This window comes from Ischnura elegans, chromosome 11, assembly GCF_921293095.1.
Source record: "Ischnura elegans chromosome 11, ioIscEleg1.1, whole genome shotgun sequence".
In the NCBI taxonomy this organism is placed as follows: Eukaryota; Metazoa; Arthropoda; class Insecta; order Odonata; family Coenagrionidae; genus Ischnura; species Ischnura elegans.
In genome coordinates, this window is record NC_060256.1 from 47,821,879 (window position 1) to 47,838,803 (window position 16,925).

The 16,925-nt window shown below is 38.8% G+C and overlaps 1 protein-coding gene across 2 annotated transcripts in view; it reads left to right on the forward strand.

Moving 5' to 3' along the window:
- Positions 1-16,925, forward strand: part of LOC124167932 (alpha-tocopherol transfer protein-like) — a 90,645-nt gene that overhangs the window by 59,113 nt on the left and 14,607 nt on the right. For both annotated transcript variants that reach the window (XM_046545997.1, XM_046545996.1), the window contains exon 2: positions 14,157-14,351. In XM_046545997.1, the coding sequence (XP_046401953.1) occupies positions 14,168-14,351 (184 nt within the window). In that variant the 5' untranslated portion in view covers positions 14,157-14,167. The remainder of the gene's footprint in view (positions 1-14,156; positions 14,352-16,925) is intronic.

Sequence of the window (16,925 nt, forward strand, 5' to 3'; positions counted from 1 at the left end):
CGTGTAAGTAATGAGGAAGTGATAAGGAAAGTAAATGAGAAGAGAAGCCTTCTAAAAACTTAAAGAAGAAGACAACAGTCAGCAACAGTCCTTTGTTGAAAACTTATCCTTATGATAACATTTACGGTAAAAGATTGCTAAAGTATGTTGTACCTCATACCTTTAATTCTATGCCAAAGGCTTTATGTAATCTCAAATCTTTGGCCGACATTAAAAGAAAAGTGAAAGATTGGTTTATAAGTGATATTGTAAACTTGTAATTTCTTTATTTTAATCTGAAATGTACAAAATATATTACATTGTCATAGTTTTGTTTAAAAGCCCCTAAAGTTGAAGTTGAAACTTGTAATATAAATGCTATGCTCTCAATGTGCCACATGTTGTATTGAATAACTGTAACCTTAATTTTTTTTAATTATTAAAAAAAAGGAGGGACAAATTAGTTGGCAACATTTTCAGCTATGATCTCCTGATGAAACAACCGTAGAAGGACAGGTGGAAGGGAAGGACGGCAAGTGACGGCCCCGAATGAGTTACATAGGACAGGATATGAAGGATGCAAAAAAGTAGAAACACGAAAAGGGTAGCGGATAGGAGAGAGGAATAGAGAGCTTCGTCAGAACAATCTTAGGATTGTTGACTTATTATTATGATATATTTTCGACCATCCCCAACATTTTCCGGCATCTTAAATCGGAATATTTACCCTCATCATTTTCTTAGGTTTATAATTTTCACGTTTATGGCACAAGAAGAGAAGCCTTCTAAAAATTTAGAGAAGAAGAAAGGGACAAATTACTTGGCCAGATCATGAGGCTTGATGTCCTGATGAAAACAATCGTAGAAGGACAGGTGGAAGGGAAGAAGGGCAAGGGACGGCCCCGAATGAGTTACATAAGACAGGATATGAAGGATCTAAAAGAGTAGAAACACGTCGCAATGAAAAGGGTAGCGGATAGGAGAGAGGAATGGAGAGCTTCGTCAGAACAAGCTTAGTATGTAGATAAGGCCAGTTCTAATTTTTATGAAAATTTCATGGCAGTAGCTTCATTTTTAAACAATGTATACGTTAATCTCTATCATAACAGGCTCAACTTTGTGGAGGTTCATTCTAATAAATAAAAGCGAACAAGCTATGTATAAATCCACCAATTTATTTATGTGGTACTACTAGTTTCGACGCAGCGGCGTCATCATCAGGTACAAAGACTACAAAGAAACAAACATCCTTATATATCATGTGGTATTATATTTATTTATTTAATATACACGTTATAAAAAAATGAAAAATACGACGTATTGGGCGGATGTAATGAGTTCCCCTAAAGCCCATCATATATATTGACTTTAGAATAAAAACTAATATAAATTGGAGACAGGAAAGTTTTTTAAAGTAAAGTTTTAAAAATATATTCCAATCAAAACCTGTTTCTCTAATTCTTCTCGAGTCCTTGACTAAATGGCAAGAAAATTTCCTCTCGAAAGAAAATTGACTCATCGCATAGTTTCTACTCGATCAATTCTATCGATTTACTCATCGATCTTTTTTGTCACGGGAATGTGGGGCGTGCTGGTAAATCAAGTGAATTGAAGTTTCTCTATATTGGATGCTTGCGGAGAAAACGGAGCACAATCCCTCAGTCCTATCCATACTTGGGAAGTGAAACGTTGCATTTTTAAGTAAAATGCTCGCTAGACCCCACGGACTTTTATGACCACTTTTGCCAGTTCATAAAATTTTTGTTGAGTCCTATGACGCAACACCGTTTCTACCTCCGTTGTTAAGAAAAAAACGAAATAGCGTAAGCGCACGATGTGACCAAAATTAAGAGTGCTCCGATCGATTTGCAATTTGGTCTCTCGACGTATCTTGTAGTCTTGATACAATGAGTGACATTTTTGAAAAATCTTATTTTTGACCCCCAAATGACCTAAAAAGGTAGAGGCAGTTGGCGGCACTGCTATGGAAAGAAAATTTGTTGTTTCGGCAATTTTTCATAGCTTTTCAGGTGATTTTTAGTGGGGGTCGATTCTCTGACAATGTCGTATGTAAATTAATAATATACAAGGGCGTAACCAGGATGAAAACTAGGGGGGGGGGGCAAGCCATGGTTGTTCAAGTTGTAGGTAAGATTTAAGCATGGAAAAGGTGAGTGAAATCAGCATTTGAAGGAATCTGTAACAGCTCTTAATTAGTTTTTAAAATTATTTGCTTGAAAAAATATTATTTTCCTTAAAGACATTTGCGATATTTGCCTCTAGGGGGGGAAGCTGCCCCCCCTCCTGCCCCTCGCTGGGTACGCCCATGATTATATACCATGCCTGAAAATTGACTTCTAGGTAGTGAAGATGTTGGTTTAGTGAAAATTGGAATAATTGTAGACACTGGTGGTGAGCTAACCCAGTTGTAAATGCAAACGTTGCTAGATGGCAAACATTTACTATCCAGTTGAACCTATGTAGAAATTATTTTTTTAAATAAGTCAATTTTACTTGTTAGACTATCCTGTGATTTCATTTATATCCGTTAATCATAATTATTTTTTGAAAAACAAACACAAGAAATTTTCTCTTAATTAGTAATGGAAAATTGAGAAAGCATTCTTATCTGTTGTATCCTAGATGTATTGCTTCGTATTAAAGCCATCATTCGAAGTCACATCATTGCTATTCATTGAAGTGAAAATTACAATGAGATTCACTATCAATTCTGTGCGTTGTTTATTCGCGGCGGGAATGGTAATTTGTCATTGCCCATAAAAATGTTTTCGCATCGTTCATCTTGCTTTCCTGGAAGGAGAAAAAAAACAAGAATTCGTTTCCGGTTTCTAGCATAGCTCCTTATCTCCATATGCCTCTGAGGGGAAGTTTAGCGTCGTCTTCCCCTAGATAGCGCTGTTTCATCGAACTATCATGTGACTACCACTTTGTTTTTAAAGTCTGTAAGCATTTCCGGCTTCAAAATTTTTATTCTTTCGTTGCACCATGAGCTTTCGAGTTACTTTCCTGCGTTCTTGCTGACTAATCGCGACATTAATCTTTTTTCTATTGTCAGCTGTCTTCACACGCGCTCAGTTTTTTTTTAAATCCTTAAATCTCCATGCGCTATGCTTGGAATTCCCTGCTTTGTGAAGGCTCTCATTGTCATTTTTTTCTCGCGAGAAATTATATTTGTGTCAATTTTTATCTAATTACTCGGAGCGTGAGGTGGATTGTCATGGCAACACTGGTTGCCTGGAGAAGTATTTCTCAACCGATGAGAAGCGTGCCACTGATAACAATTTCAAATTTAATTGTTGGCTTATGAGCAGGAATTATGTTATTATTCCAATAGCGCAATCAGTGAGCATAGAAATTTTTCTTGTCAATGAATATTTAAAAAATTCCCCTTGAAACCGATTAATAAATCAATTGGATACAAACATTTGAAAGTATCCCACCTCAGGAATTCGTTTTGTGTAATGATGGGTAGATGTATAACCGCTGGCTTCAATAACCTATAAATGGGGATAAGAGTTTGGATAAAAGTCAAGTTAAAAAAATATTTTGAAGGAAAATCTTCTTTTGATGTTTGTATATTAATAAAATCCGAAGATATAAGCGTGGTGGAGTGGAATTTTTCCATTTTGAAATCAACACCTGCATTTTTCCACGACTATAAAAGTTCTTACGACTTAGGTTTCAATGTTACTGCATGATCTTAAAGGCTGAAGTGATGTGTTATGTAACTTGTTGATTTATTTGTACCTTGAGATAATGTGGTAACATTAATAATTGAGGCCGTAATAAATTTTATAATTGTGGAAAATTACAAGTATTCATTCCAATATTTCATATACTTATTGCAATATATTTCATTCAATTCCATTCGGCCTGCAATTAAGTGATTATGGTTTTCACTCCATAGTGCATAAATTGCAATTATATCGATTAAATACTTTGACTTGAATCCGTTTCTTTCAAAGTCATTAAATCCTTTAAAAATTATTCTTCTACTATCTAGTGAATTTAGCAAAAAATGAAACTTATATTTTGTTTTCATTTTAATGAAATTAATAGTCAATGCTCTTTTTCCAAAACGTCCGTAGTTTTTATGGCTTGGTTTCCATCGGCCTTTTTTCTGAAATCCGTCGGATATTTGTTTCGAAAATTAAGAATTTTGTTGTCAGGCAGTCAATGTAATGGTGCAGCAGATTTTTCAGATTTCTATACAAACGAAATGATGCTATTACTACTTATCGGTAATTCTTATTTTTTCTCGGATTCATACACTGAAGCTTTCCCATTACTTATGCCTTAAATCCTCGTATTGAAAAGGATTGTCTTCATCATCGTATACAATCCTTTTCAATAGGATAGTTTTAAGGCATCAGTAGCGGGAAACCTTCAGTGCACGAATCTGGGAAATGAGAATAACCGTTGAAGACTATCGTCGAGGGGCAAGTGGGTGGCAAGAACGGAAAAGGAAGACCTCGAACAAAATATATGGAACAGGTAAAGAAATATGTGATCGAGAAGAAATACGTTGGAGTGAAAAGTTTAGCTGATAGGAGAATTGAGTGGAGAGCTACGTCTAAACAATCTTAAGGCCGTTTTACACGGGGCACGTAGTAGGTACTATCGTTTTCAAAAGTATGTAGACACCCATGAGTCCCACTTAACTGATGGGGCTGGGTCGTGAAAACTTGTGAGGTTGGCACATGAAGCGTCCCTCCTGCCTCATGCATCCCCCACTCGTATGCCACCAAGAGCCGACGAGGACGGAGGTGGACGCGACCTAGCTACCGAGGCCGGAGTCAAACTGCAATAGCATGAGCCCAATCAGAATTAAGATTAGAGGATGGAATGTACTCGGTAACCCTCGTCCACAATCACGTTGAGCCGTCGGAGTGTTTTCTTTCGGGCTCCGTAAGATTAATTGGTTACAGATAAACGGTGAGTCCAAATATGTATCTAAAGATAGGAAAAACCTGCCACGGAGCCCGAAAGAAAACACTCCGACGCGACGGCTCAACGTGTTTGTGGACGAGGGTTACCCGAGTACATTCAATCCTCTAATCTTAATTCTGATCGGGCTCATGCTAATGCAGTTTGACTCCGGCTTCGGTAGCTAGGTCGTGTCCACCTCCGTCCTCGTCGGCTCTTGGTGGCACACAAGTGAGGGATGCAGGTCGCTTTATGTGCCAACCTCATAAGTTTTCACGACCCGGCCCCTTCAGTTAAGTGGGACTCCTAGGTGTGTACATACTTTTGAAAACGATAGAACTTGCACAATATGACGTGTGTGCGAAGGTGCAGTCAAGATTTTGTCGTGTAAAGCGATGAATGGCTGGAACACATGCGAGAATGCGTGGACGTGAGATGGCAAAATAGCCCCTGTTCTAATTTCGTTCATGCATTCTTGCAATTCCACGCCACGACATGAAATGCAACTGCCTTGATAAACGTGCGGTCAGCACATAGATGCCCCTGGGCGAGTGTCCTCAGCGAATATGTATCGCGGGCAATCGTCACACGGAAATAATTTCGGGGGGGCTGATACCCCTAAAGCAGCCCCCTCTAGCTCCGTGCCTAGTTGCTTAACAACGGAGTTAGAACGTGAACAGGTAAAGAGCAGCCAGGTAGGTGAAAAGCCGTTACGTGTTGCTAGTGTTACTGACCTCTTAGAACAACTCGGATGGGAATCAATGTCAGACCGTAGATTGAAAACTAGACTAAACCTTATATGTAAATACAAGAGCAGTTATTTTCTGACGAAGCTAGCCGTGTCTTACGAGCTTCAGCATTCTACGTTAGATCATGTCATAGAAAAAAATAATAGTGATAGACCGTTGAGCAGGTAGATTAAGAACGCCGATTTTTTCGGGATCGTTAAGAGATTATAAATACAGTCTTAATACTTAGAAATAGGTTAGTTGACTTTTAGTGTACCTTACTAACTAATGCATTCCTTAATGCATGTAAGGTTTCTGAATTTTCCTAGTGTTTCTATCGGCATGTTTTGCATGCTCTATCTTCATATGCGGTTGTCTTCTTAAGGAGTATATACTGTGGAACTTGATAATTTGAACATAAAGGGAACAATTAAATACTTCGAATTATCCAAAAATTCGAATTGAAGAAGTTCTTAATGAATAAGTAAAACAGTAAAATTAATATTTCCAACCGAAACTCTTTATTAAATTGACGCTCTTGAAATGTAATTACTTTGATTAGCGCCTATTAACAAGATTAAAGTAACCTTAAAACAGGAGTATTTATTTCAAAAATCTACGAAATAAAGTACATACTATAGCTTCTTTATTTTAAACTTAAAATTTCCTCAGCAACATCTGAACTGCCGTGCTCTACCAACTTAACTCGTAATCGTCTACGTTTACACAAGATATCATTGCTTAATACACTGCTATAGATTCATTATAACCAAAGAGATTAAAAAAATTGAATACGTACTTTATTGACTAACAGAATATTCATACCTTAATTTTACACACCAAAAATCCTATTATCCAAATAGAAATTTGAATTATCCACGGTTGTCATAGCATTGTTTGAATACACTATGCTTGGAACCAAGAGATATACTTGAATTAAAGAATATTTCGAATTAAAGAAGTTCGAATTATCCTGTTTCCACTGTAATATATTTTGTGTCGTATGTAGCGTACGTGACGCGTAGGTATGTTAGTGGAAGTTATTTTTAATCTTCAAGTGCATGTTGATGTCGGTTCACAACCTGCAAAACGCCTGCGTAGGTGTAATTCGTCGTCTCGGTCGTGACTTCGTGGAATCGACTTGAGATGATGAAATATAAAATACCTTGTAATTCCACTTAATTTACTAGATGATGACAATCCACTTCGAAATCTAGGTCGTAAAGTATTACATTTATGTGGAATTACAAAATATTTTATGTTTCATTACTTCTGTAGGTGGCTTGTAGCGTAATATGTAGATGTATACCTCAAGTTTGGTTGGGATAGGTCTCAAGGGAGGATCCGGGATTTTTTTCTGGGGGGGACAAGGGACTGATAGACAAACGATCTTCTTATACTTGAGATTAAAAGCAAGATACAACGTTTACTGTACTGAATTATTATCTTTATTTTAATATGAAAGTTAATAATATGAAATTAAATTATTGAGGCTCCGTGATACGCGAAACGAAACGAACGATATGATAATTGTATTAAAAATGTTGTCTATATGCTAAGCGTTTGGGGGAGGAGGGCACGTGCCCCCCTATCCCTCCCCCTAAAGCCGCCTATTATAGGTGAGGTTAAATCTCGTGAGGCGTGTGAAAATTCAGGGTATGTTTTGTTGTTGCGAGTTCAGTGGCTGCCGACATAGCGGTCAGCTGCGACGCGTAAAAACCTAGTTTTAGACTTCTTACTCTCATTCGAGTCCGATAACGCGTCGCAAGGCGGCGCATATGGAAATCTTATAGGTAACGTTCTTATGCGTTCGTCTGGCCTTGTGTCTGCCGATGTTACTTACACCTGACCCCAATTTTCACTTTCATTCCCTTCTAAGTATATCCATCTATCTCGCGGTTCGGGTGGGAGTTTTTCCGTAAGAATCGCGCCGGTGAAAGGCCGTTCTCACAGCCCACGGGGCAGGAATTGGTTCGCCCGCCCGGGGCCGGCTTGACCTTAACACCATTGTTGTGTCGGGCGTGGAACAACATCTCTGCGGCCTTGCCCCAAGGACTCGTGCGGAATTCTATGTTGTGCTTAAGCTGCAATATCAGCAGCAGCAGCAGGAATTTGGTTCGGGGGGGAGGGGGGGGGGGGGTCCAAAACCAGGGGGGAAATTTTTTGAAAAACCGGCCTCTAAGTAATGAGTTTTAAACTAATTTATCCCCTTTCATAATCGAAAAAACTTAATTTGTTAAAGAAACATTTAATAAATTCCTGATTTTTCAATATTTTGTTTTCTTTTATGAAGGAAAATAATTTTGTTTTTATATTCCGGGGGGGGGGCGGTCCGGGCCCCCCGGATACTCCCCTTGGCTACGCCACTTTTTTGAGATGGCTAAGTTTAGTTCTGAAAATGATGTGCATTAAGTGAAAATGCTACCATAATCATTAGTATTTCGCTGGTGATTTTCATCGGATTTTTCCCATCATTCGCGACACTTATATTAATGTATAAAGTCTGTGTCCTGAAAGCCACTTTACCGGTGGGGATATCCTTAAAAATGTACTTTATTACTGCAATTGTTACATTTCCGTTGGCTGTAATAAAACTAAATAATAAGTCCAGGTAAATGACTAGTTTACTCTCGTAAAATGTTATTTTCAGCTGTGCTGGTTGTAGAACGTAACCGTGGTGATTGATGATAATTTTTCCTGGGAAAAGATGTTTGAGTCATAACTTCGCGAACCTTACCAATGAATTAGGAAAAAAAGGTTTAAATTGTGCATTCCATAGTTTATTTTAATGTATTAACGAGTTACAGAATTTCACCAAATAGTATAAGCATTGACCCTTATGGGATTGTTAAATGTTTTGGTCAAAGTGGGCGTGGTTTGTCCTACCACAAGCACCTCCATTCCGGCCATACTTCGCTCCACGCTCGAAACCAGTGGTGCCCCCTCCAGATATTTACAACCTCCTTGGTTGGATTCTATACGGGAAGTAGTGTTGTTGTTCGCCATATTTATACGCTTTTTCTTAACTTGCTTGGTCTGTTTCGTCGATGGAATCACAAATATTACATAAGAGGATCCTCAAGTCGCCCGCTAAATGTGTTTTCACCGACCACACATTTAAATGGGTTTAGAAAAATCAGGACTCGCGTCGCTGACGGATAAATCGATCCACTTTTCACCGGGAAATAAGGCATAATTAGGGGTGTCAACCGAAATTTATACACATGGTGATGTAATCTATCTAATTCATAACTTTTCAATGATATTCCTCGCATTTCCAAACATTTTAATGCAAAATATTGAAAAAAAAGTGGATCGCATTGCGTTCATCACCGCGCCGCGGACATTTTTGAAAACCGATTAAAATGCGACCGATGTGGCAACAGAAATCAGCCTTCTATAGGATGGAATTGGCCCTCCTCCATGCAGTCCCCCTGGATGGAATCTTGCAATTGATTTTTTACCCACTTCCGATTGTCGGATCGGCTTGTTATTTTGCACACCCGCTCACTTTTGATGAAAATACAGTAGGTATTCAATAAGCAGACTTATGATTTTTTCCATTGTTCTCAGGTTCATAATATAAATTTCCATATGGAAATATATATTCAAGTTTTCTCAATAGATGGCTATGAGTATGAATTTTTGACAAAACTTTATGTAACAGCTCTGGCTTAATCGAGGACATGATTCACGACTAAAAATCAAGGTAGTGTTCTTTGCTCTAACCATCCTATAACTAACTTCGTATTGTCACTGCTGCCTCTTCAGTTGGCTGAAATTGAAGAATAAATTAGGTAGTAGTTTTATTTCATAATTGTTATATTTTGCTGCCAACTTTCTGGAAAAAAACCTAGGCAAAAATATCCTTTTTTATTCCCAATCTCTCAAATTACGCGAAAAATCGACAGAGAAAAAAATCATTCTCCTCCACCAGGATGCGGATGACTGCCGTAAAAATTATCACCGTCGCTAGTCCCGGTATGCTTAAAATAAAAAATAAAAAATCTCTCGAATTACCATTGTGCGCCACCAGTGATTGCGGTAGATCAGATAATATAAATACCAGTGGAACAGATAGATTGTAACTTTTTCCACGATCAATTAGAGACTATAACGGCAGCGTTAGGACTTGCAAATATGTTAGTTGATTTGTAATGCAGCCTATTAACTTATGTATTCCTTAATGCATGTTTATAAATTTTCTTAGTGTTTCTAATAACAAGTTTAGTGTGTTATAGCTTAATTGGCAGATTGCCTTAATGAGTAATCGGCAAGTTTTGCCTTTGAATGAATGTAGTATAATATGTTAGTATGCGTAACGTTTTTTGTACCGTGTGGTGTGCATGTGGGAATTTAATTGCATGCTGGTGATTGATCACCCCCTGCCAAACACCCTATAGGTGGCTCGCAGGGTATTATGTGGATGTAATTGCTCTGGGGTAGTGGCGGATCCAGAAAGGTTAAAGGGGCCAAATGCCCATATCTCCCTGGAGTGTCCAATTTACACAGGATAATATAGTAATTTTGTTCGGACTCAATTACTCAATTTCGCTATTGTCATGTAATTTGTGTGCGGAGTAATAAAATTATTTATCATTGTATTATTATTACTCCCACTAATGCAGGGATGTTATCCCCTAGCCACCCCACAATTATCCCCATCCTGGTTTCGCCACTGCTCTTGGGTGTAATTCTGCAAGTTAATCTTGGAAGGAAACGTCCATAGTTAAGTTTTCGCATAGCTGAAAGAGTTGAGTCGGCAACATAGTATGTCCGCTAGCAATTTCACTTTCTCCGTCACAAAGAACTTGTTTTTTTTCGACTCAGGTGTCTATGCATTCATAGCCGACGGAGAATGCAGCTCTCTAATGTTACTTACCAGCTTCCTACCCTCCACCGAACACTTGTGCGTCTCTTGTTCCCGGAACGAAGCTGTAGCTACTTCCATTTCAAGTGGACTTTCACCTTTCAGGCATCTCTCTCCTGGAGGGGAATTGCGAGACATATTTCGTCGGGAAAGTGTATTTCTAGATTGGTAACTCCGGGGAAAGTTATGTATGAACTATTACTGAAGTTTCCTCTACGTATTTGTATTACTGTACAGACCAATTATGGGGAAACTTTTTAAAGAGAGGGCCAAAAGGAAAGTTAAAATAATTCGGGTCACCATGGCTCACCGAGGAAATGAAAATGATTGATTTTACAAAATTAATGTTTTATTCAACTACTTATGTCCTGTTAATGGATTAAATATTACATAGGGGAATGCTTTTAAAGAAAAGAAAAGGAATTTCTCAATTGGCCGTATAATTCTCCCTGCTCGTCCACCTTGCAAGTCGAAAAAACTGCGTTGGTGTGCGGGAAGGGGGAGAAATTCCGCGCAGGGACCAAACACCAGCCTCTCAACCGGAAAGCCCAAAAAAAACACACACACACTCACACAATCACTCACACAAACATACACAACAAGATCCTTTGTGGGGGCTGTAGGGACCTCCGCTAAGGATTCTTGCTCCACAAAAAACCGGGAATCTTCACAGGATGGGCCTGTTAAAGACAGCCAGTGATCCGTAGAAACACTTGCACTCAATAAGCAATCACTCAAAGTTTCACTCACCTGTGGATGGTTTCAATGTTCCGGGAGAAAAAAGGTTTTGCTCCGAAAGAGCGTCGTCGGGGGGGGGGGGGGGTTCGGCAAGGGGACGAGGAAATGCTATTATTGTAATGGAAATGCTATTATTGAAACTGTGACTTACTTTCTAATAGTTTACTCTAAAAGCTATTTTTATTATAGCCCGTGTTCTTTTTTTAATCTTCAGGTTATGAATGACAAACATTTGAACTCCCGTTATCACCTTTACCTGTTGAAATATTTTTTTAAGCGTCAAAAAATTTGATAATAAACTTCGGCAAGATCAGATTCACCTGCGTTCACTTTCAATTACAATAAGTGGGATGATTACTAAGTTCTTCCTACTGTAGCGCTAAGTGACCTTGCACCTGAAGAGTTAGCATCTTTTAATGAAGTTTCAACAAACACGTGGAGAGGATAGTGTTGTACGCGTGAAGATTTAATTAGCGATGGTAAATTAGTCTTGGATAGATGAACGCTGAGATAATTTCTCAGCTAATTCTATCTTAATTTCTTGTTGGGTTCAATGACTCAATGGTTTCGTCAAAATAATTCCGACGACTCGAATTCTCAACTCCAGCTGACAGGCGCACGTTAGAGGACGTTTTAATATCGTCCGACTGGACTTATTTTGATTTTTTCGCGACTTATTACTTATGACTTTTCAGGTTATCAACTAAAACGCTGCGTTAAGTAGGTGAAGTTAGGCTGTGAACGAGGCATAACATTTGCATCCCCCTCTCTATGAGTGTTCTTTAATCTATGGTATTATTGCCGCTGTTGTGATGGAGTCAGGCGTGGATGTCTCCCGTGGCAACGTTTCTGATAAGCGAGCCTTCATCATTGTTGCATGCAGCTGCTCCTGGTCGACTGAGATAATTCTCCCTTACGTATCGTATTACTCTCGCACCCTCCTATCTCTCCTGCTGATGTACCAACGTTTTCCCTTGAATTGTATGGAGTATTTCCGAATGAATCCTACATGCGGAGAGCTGTTGTATCTCTATATGAATCGTTCAATGAGACATTGATTTCTCAAGGCAACAAGGTGATATAAATGAACCGTTTCCGTGAAAGTGAGTTATTTCAGTGAGGTACTTATTCCCAGGCTTCCAAAACAGTGCCCTTATTTGGGCAAATCAATGACGTCAGACAATAAAAGTTAACCCCCAGTTTAATATGCACAATGAATCACGAGTTCTCTGTCACCATGGGCACGAAATTCCTTCAAATGATTGTTGGTTTTTTGGGTCCTAGTACTAGGTTTTGCCCTAACTTTGCAGGGGTTTTGGGTGTTAAAGTCAAAATTTTACCCTTTCCTCTATCTTTTATCGCTATACCGAACTCCTTTTTTGTGTCATCCGACGAGTTTTTCCTCGAATTATTATTTTATACGCAGGAAGAATTATATAACTCATTCGTCTTTAATCATGTCATATTAAAATCACTTATTTTTATTGTCTTTAGTCGGTATTAAAACCACTCTTACTCGACCTAATTCAGAATTGACATTGACCACCAGGAAAACACTAAAATACCAACCTGAGGGGTTAGGAAAGTTATTTTAAAATATTTATAATTTACTGGCGCTGCCTCTTATTCATTTGTTTATGCTCACCTGTAGTAACATCGATTTTTATCAACCTTGAAAGTGTTATTTTATCAAGCATACTTTCGGGTTAAATGAAGCCTTTGTTCTCACTTAAGTGTAGTTAGGAAAGGCATTTATGAGTAAGAATTCTGACGAGTCAATTTTTTCGTTTATGATTTATTTTGTAACAGGTGTATTTCATTTTTGACGGATAACCTCATACAGCAGTGTTTCCATATTATAGTGGCCAGGTAATTATACATTAAATACCTCAAATTATATTTGCCATGCAATATATGAGATTTTATGCCATGGTAAATTAATTTATATTTTGATTTTTTTCCCATCGTTAACTGCAGTAGCTGCGGCGTTGTTTCTTTTCTCAATAGACCTTGGTGATGCGTTGATTGTGCAACTGTTGAAACAAACTCATTGAAATTTTAATTTCAGCTGACGCATTCGATCATAATTGAATAGGAAATCGAGATACAGAAATGCGGGCTGGATCGTAAATGTGGTTGTAGATTTCTTTGCCTTTCAAAGCGTGCCGCTGACATCTTATCTATTTAGTAGCTTTTTTCTTGTGACTGTCTATTTTTCGCTTAACTGGTGAATCGTGCCAAATGAAAAATACAAGATTCAGCAATTGATTATGCTATATACTGGGTTTTTCAGGAGAAATCTGCAATACTTCAGGAGGTGGTAGGGGAGACAATTTTATGCATTTTTTGCTATAAACATGTGGTCGCAACTCCTTAGTTACTTAGCTATGGCAGCGTAAACATGTTATTGAATGTACTTTGCAGGTACCATGGAAACGATTTTTCTTTTTTATCTAGCCTTTTCGTCACTTTATTTAATACTCTAAATTTGTAAGAACATTAAATAATTATGGTTGGGCAAAAATGTGCGATTTTAATTGTCCGCAACAATTAATCTTTGAGCTTATTTAAACGAGAGCTTTGAGCGAGTATCAACTATACGATTACGCAATATCATCCGTTTCAGATTGTTTCAGACCTACTTATTGCTATTTTATTTTACAGTCCGGTTCGAATTTTACTCTTCATAGTGTTGCTTGGAATATTTTAAGATCTTACTTTTAGGAACATATCCTTATGGAATTAAAAAATATTATTCGTAAATTTCGCTATTCAGTTAAACTTGTGTGTTCTTTGGTCTCCCTCTCTCTCATTAACTTCCCATAACCGTTGAATTGATTTTCTTAACTTTGTTGCTAATTATTTACACTTTTTTTCTCCTCGTATTTCCTCAGGTGCTGTTAAGATGCAGGGGACCAAGATGCTCTCCGGCATGACGGAACCTCCGTCCATTACGTTGGGGGACTTCGTCCTCCGCTTCGAGCTGGAGGACCTTGACGACGTGTACGCCGAGCGGGCGAGGAAGGAACTAAGGGAGACGCCCGACAGGGTCAAGGAAAGCCTTGTGGAACTCAGGGATCTCCTTAAGGGTAAGGGGTTTCCTAAACTCTTTCTGACACCTTCCGTGACTTAAAATTAAATATGCTGAGGATTGAGCAAAAATATTCTTCGGTTGTTGTCCCCCTGGTTACAAGAATTGTAAATAAGTTTGTTGATAGATAGCACGTAAATCTAGTTTATAAATTTGGTGCTTCAAAAGCGGTCTGTACAAGATAGTGGTAAGAACGGGGCAAATATGATCATTGACGTGGGAACTTTATATAATTTACGCTAATTTTTAAGTCTCTATCTAAAAAAAAAGATATTTTTGGCTTTTGTCCGGCATTTTCCGATTTCAGACCACTGTGAAAACTGTTGAAAAAATCGGGTCTGTATATTTATCAAGCTCTATTGAAATCAACAACAAAGAACAAGCCCATTCGGGCTCAATACATTGTACGGTTCTCCCATACCGCCTCTACGACATACTATCAGAAAACGAGACCCTACACACAGCGTTCGAGTGGTCGATTAGAGGCCCGCCGCCCTGTCGAAAGCCTTGAACGAGCGATATCTCGCCACCTGACCAACCCCAACATTCCAGTGGGGGCCGGCCACTCCTCCAGCCCACTGCCCTTAATACCACCTTAGCTTTCCGTATCAAAATGACATTTTTAAAATGTTTCCATTTTTTGCTGTTAACCCAGGCTTAGAAATAAACATACCAACGCAATTAGCGAAATGGGAGACGGTCAATTTAATCGATGGCGTTGACTGACTGATGATATTAAATTCTGTAGAGTAACGGAATTCATTTGTTGCGGACTAATTTTCTACCGGGACTGTAAATAGCGCAAATTATGTTTATTTATTATTTTTTAAATTTAATTGTGCATATTTTTATGGTCTGATATACCGTAGTATGTTGGCGTTCGCAAGATATGGCTAACTTCGTGGGAAAAGAAACTGTTCTTGAATTTACGCAATAGGTTTGGTATAATTTTCTCCCCACGGTCTGACAGAGATTCCCATCCAAGTTTTTCTTAGAGGTCAGTAACATTATCCAGAATATACAATTCCTTCGCTTCTTTACAAGGATACAAAAACTATTGAACTAATAAAAATTAAAGAATTTTAATAAAATTTGGAGGGGAGTTCATGGCTCCTGTAACCCTTCCCCCAATACCCTCCACTGGACTTGACCAGTACAATTTTAGACAAACCTATGGTACTCGAACCCGCGACCTCAGAATTAGCAGGCGAGGATTTCACCATTTGGGCTGACATACCAAAGAAAGATATTCAAAACATTATGCATTATCTACATTAATCTCTTAGTCCAACGTCGATCCTTGCTGTATACGTTGGATTGATTCCAACTTACTTTCTTGAAGCTTAAAAAAGCCTACGTCGCGTTTTCTTATGGAGCAGACACTTCCCACTGAGACTATTACGATCTCTCGGGACAACCTTGGGTTCTGGGATGGGAAATCATATACATTTTTTTTTAAACTTTCCCTCGCGTGGTATCCATCCTTTCACAATCCCACTCTTACGTATATTTTTTTCATCGTTTCACTTAATTACACGAGTATAGGCCATGCAATCCGGATGGAGAGCGAGTATAGACTGGATCACCGTGACCTGAAGAAAAGAGGGGACTTGAGTAGCCGACTGTAACCAATATTTTATTCCCCAGCTCGTCGTGTGGTTCCCGCCAGAACGAGAAAAGTAGAATGGCGCTGAAAGAACGATGCGTTGCGTAAATAACTCTCGTCTCCCGGGAGACGAAATTGGACGCCTAGACTGTCGCTTACCGCAGCCCGCGGCTTAGACCGTGCACGCGTTGCGAGGTGACTTCAATTGTTGCGTGCAAAGGCCAAGGGCAGCGCTAGTTATGTTCGAAGAGGAGAGTAAACTCTTGAGTGGAAAATGATATTTTTTCGTATCTCAATCCGGTCCCGGTATTGCGTAAAATTTGAGTCAATGTGACTGTGCATACTGGTAAGCGATGAAAAGAAATTCTATCCTCATTGTGTCATAATGATCGAGAGACTGACAAGATCGGTTTAAAAGCATCAAAGGTGTTGCGGTTGACCTCGGCGGTAACACGTGCTCGAAGGTGGATCGTGAATAATTTCACGCAAGATAGAAGAGGGTAAAAGGTTGCTCTGTTGAGCGAAATATGAAGTGTGGTGAAACACGAATGAACAAGCGGAAACTCTCTATTATATGCTAATTTTGTGTGGATATAGAGAACATGTTTGCTCGCTTTTACAAAGATATCAACAGGGCCGGGTTTTCCTTTAGACTTACTAGCTTAGGGAATCAAGATTAAGAGGGGCCAGATTAGTACCAGAGATTTCGTGGTCCTTCCGGGGTTCCTTCACCAGTGGCGGAGCGAGGGGTAGGGTTTTAGGGGATAATCCCCCCCCCCCCAGACCTGAGAGAAATTTCTTTTATGCAAATATTTTAATGTGACAAATTTTGAAATTAATATTAGCGGGATGGATTACTAACAAATAAAGAATCGAACTATTCACACAGCTGTAGAACTCACCATTTGGAACCATTTGTCTTAAAAATTTTCTGTGGGATGGCTCCCGCACCTACCGCTTAGCATC